This window comes from Anabas testudineus, chromosome 18 (assembly GCF_900324465.2).
Source record: "Anabas testudineus chromosome 18, fAnaTes1.2, whole genome shotgun sequence".
NCBI classification, from domain to species: Eukaryota; Metazoa; Chordata; class Actinopteri; order Anabantiformes; family Anabantidae; genus Anabas; species Anabas testudineus.
Genome location: NC_046627.1, coordinates 7,590,414 through 7,607,080, shown reverse-complemented (window position 1 = coordinate 7,607,080; position 16,667 = coordinate 7,590,414). Strand labels below are relative to the sequence as shown.

General features: G+C 38.6%; 2 protein-coding genes across 2 annotated transcripts in view; one reads left to right on the top strand and one right to left on the bottom strand.

The window, feature by feature from the left end:
• The window catches only part of LOC113168725 (alpha-tectorin-like), a 61,206-nt gene extending 44,765 nt beyond the window's left edge, over positions 1-16,441 (top strand). The window contains exon 16 of the mRNA XM_026369760.1: positions 16,380-16,441. The gene's annotated coding sequence lies outside the window, so the exon portion shown is untranslated. The remainder of the gene's footprint in view (positions 1-16,379) is intronic.
• On the bottom strand, positions 7,359-11,549 carry LOC113168237 (zinc finger protein 420-like). The gene is made up of 2 exons (XM_026369243.2): positions 9,885-11,549; positions 7,359-9,792 (listed from the first exon to the last, which is right to left on the bottom strand). The coding sequence occupies exons 1-2, from the start codon at positions 9,900-9,902 to the stop codon at positions 8,251-8,253; spliced, it is 1,560 nt and encodes a 519-aa protein (XP_026225028.1). The 5' UTR covers positions 9,903-11,549; the 3' UTR covers positions 7,359-8,250.
• Positions 16,442-16,667: the final 226 nt, after the last annotated feature.

Below are 16,667 nucleotides of genomic sequence, written 5' to 3'. Positions count from 1 at the left end.
GGCAGCTAAAAAGTATTATAGTATTGTTCTCTTAATAGGAGCCATTTTGGGGTTCTTGCACAAACACACAAATGGAAATGAAACGGTGTTATGCCGAGTTTTGCATGCCTGCTGACATCTGTATCCCCAACTGTAATCAGGGAGGAGGATAAAGATTTCGAAAACTCCCAGTTGCCAAATATTGCACCCCTTCCCTTATGAACTGTAACACACGTTACCTTTGCGTTATTAAAAATGCTAAAGCAGATTAGTAGTGTTGTGTGTACAAGATGTGCAAACTTCGTTATGATTTGAGCCACTCACACTTTTGCGTGTATGAATTTTCACTGTCACCTTAAAATAATCTAAAAGATGGACAAATGACAGCATTTTGTTATAACGTGTGGCACAGTTAATTACCGGATTATAGGGCGCACTGTCGGCTTTTGAGAAAATTGAAGGCTTTTGGGTGCGCCTTATAGTGCGGAAAATACGGTATATCAAAATCCTGATCTGTGAGCTTTAGATGTAAGAGATCTAATATTTAACAACTAACTTCAGATCAGAGGTGCTGGCTGCACATTCAGTGTCCACTGAATTTGAGGTCTCTATGTTAATTAAATTAGACTTTCTGGGTTTTTCTAACTTTTTGTCTAGCTCAAGGAACAGACACAGTCTCAATATGTTGAACCCTGAGTGACGACTCTGTGCAGCTAGCAGACACTTGGTTTAGCCTGTTTGTCTGCTCCCTGGCCTGGACTCTGGGTAGTCAGCGACTAGCTAGGCCTGATCTTAGACTATGAGCTATGCTACACGAAATGAGAGCAGCACCTTCTCGAGTGGGATGGACACCGTCCCGCCCTAACAGGCCAGGATTGCCCTCAAAGGTACTCCAATTATCTATGACCCCACGTTGTTTTTGGAGCACCACCTGGACATCCAGAGGTTCAGCGACTATAACCTGCTGTAGGTTATGTCACCTCGTCTCATTGAGAGGGGGCCAGAGCAGATTACCACTTCGGACATCGCCTTCGCTAATTTAATCACATCTTTAAAGTTATTCTTCGTAACCTCAGACTGACGAAGGCGTGTATCGTTAGCTCCGGCATGTACCAGTATCTTTGAAAAGCTATGCTGTCCTAAGGCCCTAAGATTGCCTTCAATGTTTGGTGCCCTGGCTCTCGGGATACACCTGACCACAGCCGCTGGAGCCCCAAAAGTTCTGGCTAATTTCTCGTGACTCTGGACTTTGCATCACGTTTTTTCCTTGTTAAAATCTCTTTTTTTTTCATAATTGCTATTGTATAACTATAGCTAGTTCTAGTAGCTCATATAATTTTTATTAGCATCAGTAATCTTAAAGTTAGAGAAGATTAAGTTGATAGTTGTTGTTAGTTTTGTTGTGTGAAATGCATTGAAAATATTCTACTCATTGTGTTTGTTATTTTTGATGTAATTTTAATTAAATTCATTAGATCAAATTAAATTCTACTAAAATGTCAAACAGCAGCATGAATGATGTGAATTCAGTGTTTTTAATTGATGACTGGACAAATGAAATGTGCTGTTGTTGGTGGATAGAAACCTGATGATCTTTAATTATCTTGTGAATCTGTCAATTAAAATGTTCACATCATGTCAATAATGTGTTAAGATCCTCAGTATTTGATTGGTTCAGCTATGTGTAGGTCTACAGTAGTAAATCAGACCCTCAACCACCATCACAGGTAGAATCAACTTCTGGGAGAAACACTGTTTGTTTGTTTGCTTTATTTTGAATTCCTTCCTTTTGCTAATAAATGTTGAGTGATCATATTGTTGAATTGTTTTCATTGTCATTGTCAAACTTCTCAGGACCATCGATGAGATTAATAAGGCAGTAGTTTATTTTCTTACACAGAGAGCATGAATACATCAACACACGACTGACAGAAACATACTGAAAGAATCTAACACATACAGTTGTTTTTATGGATTTCAGATGGAGGGAGAGGTGAATAGATGACAATTGTCTGTGAGACATTACAGTTGGTTCTTGTCTCGAGGTCAATTCCATGTCAGGACATCCTGTCTGACTCCCTAAGATAAAAGTCTGGTGCACTGTCAACAAGGGCAAAGGCAAGTTTCATAAGGGTCACTTTAAGTTACACGGTTTCATGATCGAAATAAATGTAAAAGTATAACTCTCAATATGTATATACAATGACTAATTTGGATGTATAATGAGTAATATGGACATTGAGTGACGTGGTACAGTACACCACCTTTCATCCAGTGACAGCTGGAATCGGTTCTGTTCTACATGCACAGTGAATTTAAACTACTTTCTTCTTCTAACCACATACAGATTAACTTTTTCCTCAACAACATTTTGCTGGACACTACAAATGCTCTTGGTGTTTTATTGTGAAAGTCAAGTTACTTGTTCCGTCCTCTGGTTTCCTTTTTCTAATTTTGTTTTCCAAGTGGAGACATTACTAGACTGAACCAAATAGCAAGTCTCAAGTTCTTCATCCCAACGTACTGCAGCTAAACACAGCATCAGGAACCGTATTACTTCAATAATTAACTGTCCTTCATACATGGACCAAGACTGTCACACATGTTGGATCTTCGAGCTGAGCTGCAGGTGGGAAAAACTGGTCAACGTTAACTTGTATTTTAATAATGAACAACCAAGCATCACTAGTTAAACTGCTGATTTTACTCTAGTTTTTCCATCTTTTCACTGCTCCATACTCCACCAGATTAATCAGTTCATGAAGAAAAGGCATTAGTGCAGTGAGAGAAGAGAGCAGGTGGAGGAACAGATGGAGAGGTGGAGGTTTGCTCTGGAAAGAAGAGGCATGAAGGTCAGTCGTGGTAAGACAGAATACATGTGTCTGAACGAGAGGGATCAAGGTAGAAGCGTTAGGTTACAGGGGGCTGAGGTGAAGAAGGTGCAGGAGTTTAAGTACTTGGGGTCAACAGTTCAGTGTGATGGAGAGTGTGGGAAAGAGGTGAAGAGGAGAGTGCAGGCAGGTTGGAGCGGGTGGAGGAAAGTGTCAGGAGTGTTGTGTGACAGAAGAGTGTCAGCAAGACTCAAAGGAAAGGTCTACAAGACAGTGGTGAGACCAGCTCTGCTCTATGGGTTGGAGACGGTAGCAGTGAGACAGAGACAAGAGGCTGAGATGGAGGTAGCAGAGATGAAGATGTTGAGGTTCTCCTTAGGAGTGACCAGGTTAGACAGAATAAGGAACGAGTACATCAGAGGGACGGCTCACGTTGCCTGTGTTAGCGACAAAGTCAGAGAGGCCAGACTGAGATGGTTTGGACTTGTTCAGAGGAGGGATAGTGAATATATTGGTAGAAGGATGTTGGAGATGGAGCTGCCAGGCAGGAGGACAAGAGGACGACCAAAGAGGAGATATATGGATGTCTTAACAGAGGACATGAGGTTGGCTAGTGTTAGGGTAGAAGATGTTCATGATAGAGTGAGGTGGAAAAGGATGATTCGCTGTGGCGACCCCTGATGGGAAAAGCCGAAAGAGAAGAGAGAGTAGTAGCAGATTTCTCCCCTGTACTTAATAATTTCACCATCTGGTTTGCGTCCCTAAACCCTGAGAGCAGTCAAAGCCATGTTTGTTTTACATGGAGCCACAGTTTATCTGCACACTCTATTTCTCTATGCAACACAAATTCCAGAAACACATTCCACATCAGGCCGGACTTTATACAGTACTCTGAGTGTGCATATCTGTTCTCTATGTGAGTGTCGTCTATACAGATGTGTTTACAATAATAGCACTGCATATAAAAAAAGTGAGTAAAGCTCAAAATCCTTATAAGAAAATGAAAAATAAAGTAAAAAGGAATTCAAAAGTAGCATCTGTATAGTATGATGTCTCCATTTTTCTCTACGTACTAACATTTACTGTATTGACTGAACTGAGTCTTATAGGTCATTGTAGCTCTAATCCACACCTCTATTCTTGTTTCATTAATTGGACTCACATAGACTTCCAATGTTGCACTAACTTTTTCCACTTTGACATTGTTTGTTCAATGGGTGTTTTTACTAAAGGTAAAGGTCAAGCTTTTTTTTAGGTTGTCGTCATTTGGGCACCTTTAAACTAAATAGTACATACTATGATTTAGGGGACTACAAATTACTATAATAATAATAAAAATAATAATAATAATGTATACTTTATTGATCCCCATGGGGAAATTAGATTTGGACAGCTGCCAGACTGAGTCTGCGCCACTACGGGGTTTCAATGTCTTGTCAAAGATCGTCCCTCTGGTGTGTTTTGTTTACTGCGCTGCTTCAAGTGACACAAAATACAGAGATCCTTGGGCTTGGTTAGGCTTATTAAAAAAGAAAGCAGTAAGTTTGTGGCTTCTGGATTTACTGTATATAAGTTCCTTATATTAAACCACCAACTAACAAAAGAGGTTAGTTTAAAAAACTGTGGGTGGGAAGTTGTGTGCTTTAACCACTAGTCTGTTTGAAGTGATGGATCTCTGAAGAAATGTTTTGTTCACAAATTCACAAATATGGTGAGTTTGTCTGAAAGTTGATGTCATGTCAACTGATTCTTTCTAGAGCAGAAACTTTTCTCCACCAACATAGAAATATGTGTCATTTTAAACCAGGTCTGTCCAGAGGCAACATTTCAGTATCATCAGATCAGGTAACAGCACTGCAGGACTCTGATGCTTTAGGGAGAAGGGGGGTGGTGTAAGACCATTCTAACCAGTGCTGTTGGTTGGTCGTTCTGTCTGATTGGAGGCTCCTATTGTTATGTTTATCTGAGCTTGATGAGAAGATTCAAATGTCCTTTGTAATGATAAACAGTTCCTGAAACAGGCAGACTGAGACACACTACATCCAGGTGTAATGAGAATTAGTGAATTTTATTAGGTACATTTGTGAAGTCCAATGTGTTCTCAGTTGAAGGAGTCATGTGACTATTGTCTGTCTTACCAAACAGTGTGTGATAATGACATTATGAATTTTAAATTCTGTTCTCAGAACTGTGTGATGATTTTATTTGTAAAGAAATTCATGAAGTCATTGCTGCTGAGAGTTGAGGGAATACTAGGCTCAACCGAGCTATGACTCTTTGTCAGCCTGGCTACAGTGCTGAAAAGAAATCTGGGGTTGTTCTTATTTGCCTCTATTAATGAGGAGTAATATGAGGTTCTAGCTTTACGCAGGGCTTTTTTATATATTATTAAACTATCTTTCCAGGCTAGGCAATATTCATCTAAATTGGTGGAACGCCACCTCCTTTCCGTCTTACGTGATTTCTGCTTTAATCTATGGATTTGTGAATTGTACTATGGAGCTAACTTCCTCTGACTCACTAGTTTCTTTTTCAGAGGAGCAACAGTATCAAGTATTGTTCCAAGTGAAGCACCAGTACTATTAACAAGATAGTCCACTTGTGCTGGAGTAACATTGAAATAACTGCCTTCCTCTGTGTTGGTACATTGCTCTGAAATAAAAGATGGAATCAGTTCCTTAAATTTGTCAACAGCATTTTCACATAAACATCTACTGTAGTGAATCTTATCTGTAGGTTTAGTAAAGTCTGGTACTGTAAATTCAAATGAAATTAGGAAATGGTCAGATGAAAGAGGGTTTTGGGGAAAAACTATTAACTGATCAACTTCAACACTGTATGTCAGACTAAGATCAAGGGTGTGGTTAAAACAGTGAGTGGGTTTATTTACATTTTGGGTAAAACCAATGGAGTCTAATAGAGAATTAAATGCACTGTTGATGCAGTTATCATCAACATCTACATGGATATTAAAGTCACCCACTATAATGAACTATTATAGAAAGTCTGAGAATTCAGTTAAAAACTCAGAGTAAGGGACAGGAGGACGGTACACAATAACAAACAGGACTGGTTTTTGATTTTTCCAGTTAGGATCAGAGAGGCTAAGAGTGAGGCTCTCAAATGAATTCAAACTATGTTTAGGTCTGGGGTTGATTAATAAACTTGAGTGGCCTCGCCAACCTGTACAAATCCACGTCTCCCTCCTTAGTGTCCAACCTCGTATAAGTCCTCATATACCTATGTCATATTGTTTGTCCTTAGCCAACTCTACCTTTACCTTACACTGTATCTCCCTGTACTCCTGTCTACTCTCTTCAGTCCTCTCAGTGTCCTACTTCTTCTTAACTAACCTGTTTCTTTGTATATACACACCTGAACTTCCTCATTCCACCAAGTCTCCTTGTCTCACTGTCTACTTCCTTAATAACACACCAAGTACCCTCCTACCTGTCTCCCTGATCACATTAGCTGTAGTTGTCATCTGAAAACTCTTCCTGACCACAGAAAGAAGCAGCTTAAAGTCTGATCTGAAATGAACAGAGATCCAATAAAGGGAAGATACGACTGGTGTAATGTGTCTGAACCTTCTGGATTTAGTTCAAATTCAAATCTGCAGCACTCTGGACCATTTGAAGACTTTTAGTGCTACAACACATCTATAAATATACATCTGCAGTTTACTGCAGTACTGTCAGTACTCAGGTCTGATAATTGTTGTAATGATCTGTGAATCAACCTTTTGCCTTCTAATCATCACAGGAGGCAAAAAAGGTCAATTATGGGAGAAAATGTGAATGCTGATAATTTATTAGTTGAAGTTATTTTAATATTTATAATTTTATTTCCATTTTCTTACTTTAATATTTGCTCAGTTACAAATCAACCAATTTTCTTCTTCAGTTTTTACAAACTACAGCTTTGTTGTTTTTATTTTTATGTTGAACTAATGAGGGTCAGTTTCTTATTTAAATGTTAAAATTTCTCAAAAGATACAACACTAACACTGGTTTATTAAATCGCTTCAAACCATATATTGTTTAACAAAAAGGTCAAAGGTTATCAGTTCATGTCTTATAATTTCTTTATGAAAGAAAGAAACAATTCAACAACATAATCACAGAATACATTTATCAGTACAAGAGCAGAATTAAAAATCAACAACAAACAAACAAACAGTGTTTCTCCCAGAAGTTGATTCTACCTGTGATGGTGGCTGAGGGTCTGTTTTACTACTGTAGACCTACACATAGCTGAACCAATCAAATACTGAGGATCTTAACACAATATTGACATGATATGAACATTCAGATTCACAAGATAATTAAAGATCATCAGGTTTCTATCCACCAACAACAGCACGTTTCATTTGTCCTGTCATCAATTTAAAACACTGAATTCACATCATTCATGCTGCTGTTTGACATTTTAGTGGAATTTAATTTGATCTAATGAATTTAATAAAAAATGAAAAAACAGACAAATGTAATACTACATTTTAAAAATGACAAACACTGAATATGAGAATATTTTCAATGCATTTCACAAAACAAAAATAACAACATATATCAACATCTTACCTAACTTTAAGATTACTGTATGCTAATACAAATAATGTGAGCTACTAGAGCTAGCTATAGTAGTAGCAATTATTTAAAAAAAAAAAAAGACATTTTAACTGCAAGGACAAAAAGTGATGCTAAGTCCAGATCTTGAAGGACATAACATCATCTGTTGTCTCATTAGGAGCATGTCCTGATGTTGTCAGTCGTGTATACAAGGACATCACAGCTACTGAAAACCATTTGACTTGCTGCAATGACATTTCAACAAAATGGACAAACCTCCCACCAGATGTTTTTCACTTTGGTTTTGAAGGTGTCTTTGAATTCAGTCCTCTGTAGGTTGATAACTTGAATTTCAATCAAACAATATGGCGTCCTGTTGTTTCTTACACATAACTGAGTCCAGATCAGTGTAAATATTTTAATTTTAATTCTTTTAAAAAAAAATTTAATTTCATCCTTACATTTTTTTAGCAGTTTAGTTTGACAGATTTTAATTTAACTTATGGAAAACAGACTGTATTACTGAGAACAGCTAGTTGAGAGTTTTCATACAAACTCTGAACAGGCTGCAAAGTTTACATTTGTTATGGGGTTGGAAGAAAAATTGGTGAGGATCCATAAAAGGTGACAAAAGGTTCTCCAATCAAGAGTGTGGCGCAGACTCTTAAATCCTCCAGGTAAATTTATGATTTCTCACATTATTTGCACTTATAAGGTTTCTCTCCAGTGTGAATCCGTTTATGACGCCATAATGAAGTGTACCTGCTAAAGATCTTCCCACATTGCTCACAATGGTAGATTGTTTCCATAGTGTGGATGTTTCTATGAACCTTTAAACTTCCTAGGTGAACAAATCTCTTCCCACACTCCTCTCATCTATATGGTTTCACTCCAGTATGTGTTCGTTCATGTTCGTTGCGCTCTTTTGAAGAATTTAAAGCTTTTTCACAGTGTCTGCACTGGTATGGTTTCTTTCCGCTGTGAATACGTTTATGAATTTTCAGGTGTCCTGATTGAGTAAAGTTTTTCCCACACTCGTCACAGTGATAAGGCTTCTCTCCTGTGTGAACCGGTTTATGACACTTTAATGAAGCGGAGCTGCTAAAGATCTTCCCACATTGGTCACAAGGGTATATTGTTTCCATAGTGTGGATGTTTCTATGAACCTTTAAATTTCCTAGGTGAACAAATGTTTTCCCACACTCCTCACATCTATATGGTCTCACTCCAGTATGTGTCCTTTCATGACTGTTGCGGTTTGGTAAAGAATTGAAAGCTTTATCACAGTGTCTGCACTGGTATGGTTTTTCTCCACTGTGAATACGTTTATGAATTTTCAGGTGTCCTAATTGAGTAAAATATTTCCCACACTCGTCACAGTGATAAGGCTTCTCTCCAGTGTGAATCCGTTCATGACGGCTCAATGAAGAGTAGGTGTTAAAGACCTTCCCACATTGCTCACAATGGTAGATTGCTTCTTTAGTGTGGATGTTTCTATGAACCTTTAAATTTCCTATGAGCACAAATGTTTTCCCACACTCCTCACATCTATATGGTCTCACTCCAGTATGTGTTCGTTCATGTCTGTTGCGGTGTGTTGAAGAAGTGAAGGTTTTCTCACAGTTTCTGCACTGGTATGGTTTCTCTCCACTGTGAATACGTTTATGAAGTTTTAGGTGTCCTGAGAGAGCAAAATATTTCCCACACTCGTCACAGTGATAAGGCTTCTCTCCAGTGTGAATGAGAAAGTGATTTTTAAGGTGAAATGACCGAGAGAAAGCTTTACCACACAGGTCACATCTGAACGGCTTCTCTCCAGTATGAACTCTCTGATGACGTTTTAAGTCTCCTGCTGTTACGAAAGCTTTGTCACACTGCTCACAACTAAATGGCTTCTGTCCAGTATGAACTCTCTGATGAAGTTTTAAGTTTCCTGCTGTTAGGAAAGCTTTACCACACTGCTCACAACTAAATGGCTTCTCTCCAGTATGAGTACGTTGGTGGGTTTTCAAGCGTCCTGATGTTACAAAAGCTTTACCACACTGCTCACAGCTGTATGGTTTCTCTCCACTGTGAACTGTCTGATGAAGTTTTAATTCTATTAATCTTACGAAAGCTTTGTCACACTGCTCACAGCTGTATGGTTTCTCTCCACTGTGAAATCTCTGATAGTGACTTTTCAGTTGTCCTGTTGATGAGAATGCACTGCCGCACTCCTGACACTGATGCGGTTTAGCTCCAGTGTGAATTCTCTTGTGTACATTTAGTGTTCCTACTGCTTTGAAGGCCTTACCACACTGATCACAGCTGTATGGTTTCTCTCCAGTATGAACTCTCTCATGAATCTTTAGTGTGTATGATGACGACAATTCTTTGTTACAATACTGACATTGTTTCTTTGTGTTTCTGTGTTTCTAAAATGACAGAGAGAGAAAACTTAAGGTTTTGTTAATGGAGATAATGAAAAATGCAAAGTATGTGAGATGTAAGAGATTTAAATACTCACCTTTTGGGGAGAACTCATCCTGCTTCTTTCTCAGTGGTACCAGATTTCACAAAGCTGTCCTGATGTCAGACAAAACAATGCTCGCCCTCACCTGAGATGAATGTGATCTGTGAACCAACAAAGACACAAGATAAGACAAAAACACAGCTACAGAATATCACTGACTCAGCAGATGAGGATCACTGTGTGCAATGATCCAGATGATTAATTGGACTGATATCATGATGTTTGCTCTCATACCGGTAAGTTAGTAAAAAACTTCTGCAAACACATCTGCATCTTTCACTGGGACCATTTCATATGTAACTGGAAATTATTGGATACAAATGTAAATAAAATGACTTGTGTGTCCAACTATAAATAGTGTGTATAGTGTTTATATCTGTACTCTATAGTCGCAAGTCACATGATTAGTAATGCTTCTTTATTATTTTTGTAAATTTATATTTGTTACTACTTTTGTCACTTTCATGTTATTTCAGACGACTGTGGGATTTTCTTTTTTAACAGAAGGGTAGATGCTATGTTCAGAGACATTTCCTCATTGATTGTATTTTTCCAATCATAGATTTAAACCTGTCCTACCCAGTCCTCCTGACTGTCACAGTGAACACATCATTTATAGAAACTGGAGTCCTGGAGAGACTTGGCAACATTCACAAATGAGGGGAGCTACAGATGAGGAATGTCTCTCTAAACACCACCGCTGAAGAAATGAACTTCTTTGGCTTCTCCATCCATATGACCTGCCTTGGCTTCCCCAGACTCTAAATGTTTCGTGCTAGCAAAACCATAGGGACACTAATAAGCCAGAAAATGACAAGAACACGTTCTTCAAGTTGAGAATCTCACTGAAAATTATAAATGACCTGAAAGTAATAGAGGAGACAAAGAGAGACATCCTTTGGAGGGTCAGGTAAGGCTGCCTTAACCTCCAGAAACCAGGAAAGGTTTAAAGCTTCAAGGTATTTGTACTTGAGTCTCCAGATGGTCTGATTCTGGACTCTAAAGTCTAACCAAGGGAACAATACATTTGAAGGTCAAAGGATGATAACTGGGGCAGTTTCTCTCCAGTATCAGAGAGAGACCTCTAGCCGGGGGTCAATGATGGTGGTCAGAAGAAGTCCTGGGTTTGCGATCACAAAATGGTCTGACAACGAGCCAGTGCTGATGGCCTCTACGGCACATAGGAAAGATCCTTTCTTGGATGGTGCCGTCACACACACCACCACAAACAAATGATGAGCAAAAAAAACTCAACAGTTCCTGGACTCCAAACGTCGTCTCGCAAATGAGCTGCTGAACTACCTAGAACCTGAGGAAAACTAACAAGACAGTAGACGACAGTGAAGAGAGCGAAGAGTATGAACCATCCATCAAAAAACAGCAGAAGCACTTTTAACAACATACGGGGCCAGACACATACCAGAGATACTAGACTGATGAAACCAAGGTTGCAACGGCTAAAAATACATGAGATGCATCAGCTGCAAGATGTTGCTCTGCATAACAAAGAAGAGAAACTGCTCCCTAAAGTACCGTCACTAAGACTTTAATGAAGGAAGAAAAGAAAGAGGAAGAGAAGGAGAACAGTGAAGAGAAGGTGGTGTTACAGATTCAAACCTGTGCTACCCAGGACCTCTGGACTGGAGACTTTAATTTATGTTCATGTTCAGTTTCATTAGAAAATGGATTGACATTCTTGTTTTCTTGTCAGTCTATTCTGATTTTGAAGTGTAGCTGTTTTCTAACAGTAAATTTGTTCTGCTGTCCACTACAGTGGACATGCTGTAAAATATCAAATAATAATATGTCTGTGAAGATTTTCAGTCCTCCAGGTAAAGTTATCTGGAAGTTGAGTCGTGACAACTGTACGTCTTTCTTGTTAGGTTGAAATGTTTCACTACTCATCAAAGTCGCTTCTTCAGTTTGAGGAAAGTTGGTTAGAGACAAACAACAAACCCTTCAGGCTGGAAACCAACTAGTGATGTCTGTCTGACTTCACCTGATCTTGTTTTGTTGTGGAAAAAGATCTGGAAAAAGACTGGATCAGACCAGTTGAATCTGGTTTGATCCAGTCAAGTGATTCACACTAGAGACCGAAGCAGTCAGTGCTTCAAAAGTCATTGGTCCCGTGTCTTTTTCAACACCAAAGTAAGATCAGGTGAAGTCAGACACACATTCAACAGGTTCCTTGATGTGTTTTAGCACTACAGTATATAGCCACTCTAAATAATGCACAACATGTTTCACCAAGAACACCTTTTACCAACAACTACTGACTAATAATCAACTAATCTTTACAAACATGTATGAACATTATTCACAGAAACTCTAGTTACACTCATCACATCTTTATAAAGACGCTGCTTTTACCACAAATCTTTGAATGAATGAACCCATTTTCAAGACAATTGATGAATTGATTCATTTGAACATAATCAAAACAACCTGGTAGAAACATTTTTCTTGGTTTTCAGTAGTAAATATATGTCTTCATAAAATAAAGTTAAACATTAACAGTGAAAACAAAGACACGGTTACACTGTTATGAAAGGAAGCGTGGAAACTTTGGTTTCTTTAAAGAGCTGTAGAGTCCAACAAAAACACGTAAAACCCACGATTGTTGCTAAAACTGAAATAACTCAGTTTAGTTTCTTTGAAATATAAGTTTAAAACTATCATTTAGTACTTTTAACTACGTTTTAACGACGTAAAAACGGGAGAACCCGCATGGACTCACCTCAACTCAGAGACGGAGGAAAACAGGAAGTAGCCACAGGAAGTGACATCGTCGGGTCAGAGGTCATGCACAGAAAATCAGTTACGAAAATAAAAGCTCCTTCAAAATAAGATTAAATATACAGTTCCATACATGTAGATGTAGTAGAGTGATGTTGTTGCACTGTGATGTGAACAGGACATTTTACGTTATAGTAAAAGTCCCATAAATAATCTGCTTCTCCTCACATTACAGGATCAAGCAGTTTGTTTTATTTCTAAAAGAAAACGTAATGTAATGTAATTAGGTATTTTATTCTGAAAACAGGAAGTCTTCTTGTTTTATCATATAATGTCTGTACTAAACTCTCCGGTTTGTTTGCTAATTTAAAGTGTTCATTTCGATTTAACAAGGTTATATTATTTTATTATTATATTATTATTAATATAAGAACAAAGAAGAATAAAGTGTGAAACTGTCCTTTAGCACAGTTTCTGTCCACAGTCTTGTTAAATCCTCAGTGAGACTCCTGCTGCTTCTCTTGTCTTCATCAGTCTCCACAGTTGTTACTGTCCCACATGTTGGATGTTGGATCTTCGAGCTGAGCTGCAGGAAGGAAAAACTGCTCAACGACAACTTTTACACACTTATTTTAATAACTATTGACTGAACATCACTGATTTCATCCACTTCATCTACTGACAGCTGGTTAATCTGAAATGATTCAGTCCTTTATTAACTGGTTCTATTTGATACGGTACAAATACAAAGTAGACTTTAATGACAACACTGGTAATGTACTTTAGTACAGTTGTTACTTCCTGTACCTTTATTAAACATTAATGATGTAATGTTACAGTTTTCAACTCTTTTTAGGGGGATTTATTGGTATTTTTACAGATAATAATTATGAAGAAAACACGTCTCTGTTGGTGTTTGCTGATTTTCAGTGCTCTAGTTTAACTGTATTTATTTTCTTTAGGTTGGTTTATAAGTTTTTCTAATCACTTCATATCTCTTTATGATAAACACACTGTGCTGTGGGAGTAGATTCTTCTCAACAAAGAGTCTGAGTGTTTTCTGAAAGACTGAGATAAGCCTGTAATCTGACCTTGACTGTCTGAAATGGGATTTTCCATTAAAATCACCCTCAAACACATTTCTGTACTTTAGTAGTGTGTGGATCCAGGTTTCCAGTCCAGGAGGGAGCGCCCTTTCTCTGGCTTCTGGATTTACTGTATATAAGTTCCTTATATTAAACCACCAACTAACAAAAGAGGTTTGTTTAAAAAACTGTGGGTGGGAAGTTGTGTGCTTTAACCACGAGGCTGTTTGAAGTGATGGATCTCTGAAGAAATGTTTGTTCACAAATTCACAAATATGGTGAGTTTGTCTGAAAGTTGAGTCATGTCAACTGATTCTTTCTAGAGCAGAAACATTTCTCCACCAACATAGAAATATGTGTCATTTTAAACCAGGTCTGTCCAGAGGCAACATTTCAGTATCATCAGATCAGGTAACAGCACTGCAGGACTCTGATGCTTTAGGGAGAATCTCGTGAGACTGAGGTGGCCGCAGATTGTGGAGCCAGGTGCTGTAGGACTGTGGCTCAATCTACTAGTAAAACTCTCTTCTATGTGACAGCAAAGTCCTGCGTGCTCGTTTATGAAGGAATAGGAGGAGAAATTTCGGTCTCAAGTTATCAGTTTATTTAACAATCAATTAATATAATAAAAGAGTATTAACAGCAAAATGAATAAAGCATACAGAGCTCTGATTCTAAATCTTCCTATTCCTAACAAACAACAAGGTGTCAGTTCACAAAGTCTGTCTGACTGTCTGTCCCTGACCCGGTCCTTTTGTACAAAACAATCCTTTGCATGGACATTTGCACAATCTTCAGTCTGGTTGGTCCACAGATCTGACTCCCTCCACTTTCTCATCTATTGTTGTGTTATCTGGCTCCTTGACCTTCACCATCATCCGCCATTGGTCCAACTGCTGCCAGTTCCCTGATAAATCCTGGACTCTGAAACCTCAATACAAAAGAAACCTTGTTCCTAGGCCCCTCAGGACCACATCACTCCCATGTCTTGTAGCTTAATTGTTACCATCCCTCTCGTAACATTCATCATATGCTTATGTTTCAGGTACCAGGTTGCAGCACCTGTAAGCAGCGATACATATCCTGAAATACAGGAAAGAATTGATGAGGCAGGGAGACGTGGCTTTCCTTTGCTGAGATCTCCGCCATTATTATTTATTTACACACAACTTATTCATGCGACCTTGTCACGTAATACTGTACATTTTGTCCATTTTCACTGTTATCACTGCACATTATGTGTTTTTATACATATTTTATGTCCACAAAACAAACACAATTGAATACCAACTCCATGTGGAGCTCATCTTATCCCACTTTCCCACTTCTCTCTTCTCAGCTATCCAAATAAGGTTTTGGTTCTATTAACCTCCTACAGGCACTACAACAAAAATACTATTCAGTATTACTTGGACATGTACACAGCATTAATAAACAAATCTTAACTATGTTCAAACTGTTAAATTTACACTTTACACAACTGATTTCGAACATGAGAATGAATGAATGATATAAGGAGCCGGAGTCACTGTGTAGATGCATAACTATTAGAGAAGACATGTGGCCCAAGCTAATCATTTATCCCAGAATAACATGCTTGCTAGCAAATAAACCAGTGTACAGCCACTATTTCCACTACTCGCGGTAGATACCGTTCTCACAAATGCAAACAAATAAACAAACTATTCATCAACATCATCTCTCGTTCTTTGTTAACAGAACTTTCCGCCATTATGAGGAAGATGGCGGGAGACACGCTAGAGGCTACGGTCTTTAACGTAAACCACAGACTTACTCTCACACCTACTGTCGTAAAAATAACATTTTCTTATACCACATAACCCTTTGTAAGAAAATAGGTCTTTACAGAAGAAAACCACATCATCCATTAATATTCACATAAATGTGATCACACATTAGTGGGCATCACACTTATCAGCTGTTTTCCACATGGTGGTTGTCTCTGCCCATCTCCACTGATGTGTCCTGAGTGCTTTTTCATTAACTCTACAGTTAATATTGGTGAACATTAAAATATACTTGTTCATACTACTCATCTTTATACAGCATAGTATTCAATTATCAATGGTAGATGACTACAAATTAAAGTATTAATCCACTACTACTGCTAAATGGTAAAACTCTGGTGAAGCATGACATCATATCATATATTTACAAGCAACAGAAAAGACCGAGCTCTGACATGAGGTTAGAGTTTCTTGTGATCCTCTTCGTGTGCACACAAACAAAGTCACCACAGTGAACCTGAACAGACAGTCTGTTGATCTGACTGTGGGAGAGGTTCTGCTTATAAAGGGAGCAGGTGAAAACATTCAACGCTTCATTATTGAAAAGATGAAGAACTCTAAAGACTGAACAAGATAGTCAAGCTGGCAAATAAATAAAAAGGGGAGTCCACATGAAAACAGAGCAGACACTGCAGGGGTGGGGAACTCATAGACTGAAATGCTGAGGAGGTGGGTGATACCAACGCAAATAAAATCAAACGTCCTCCAGTTTCTGCTTGAGTGAACACAGCTGATCCAGGTACAGCTGAAAAACAGGCAGGACAGTGGTCCTCGAGGAGCATGGTTGCTGTCCCCACTCTAATGACAGAAAGTGTGACTGAAAATAAATAAGTCACAGTTTGGTCTGTTTGTTTTCTCAGGTTGTTTCCATGGTGACAGGTCGTCCACCACAACAATCCCTGACTTTTGATGGATCCTTATCCCGCTCGTATCCACACGTCTTCTTTTTTGCTTCTTCTAACCTTCATTCCTCTGCTTTCCAGAGCACAACTCCACCTCTCCACCCCCACCTGCTCCCTGCTCTAGCCACAGAACACAATGTCATCTGTGAACATCATAGTCCATGGAGATTCCTGTGCAACCTCATCTGTCAGCCTGTCCATCACCAGAGCAAACAAGAAGAGGCTCAGAGCTGATCCTTGATGCAG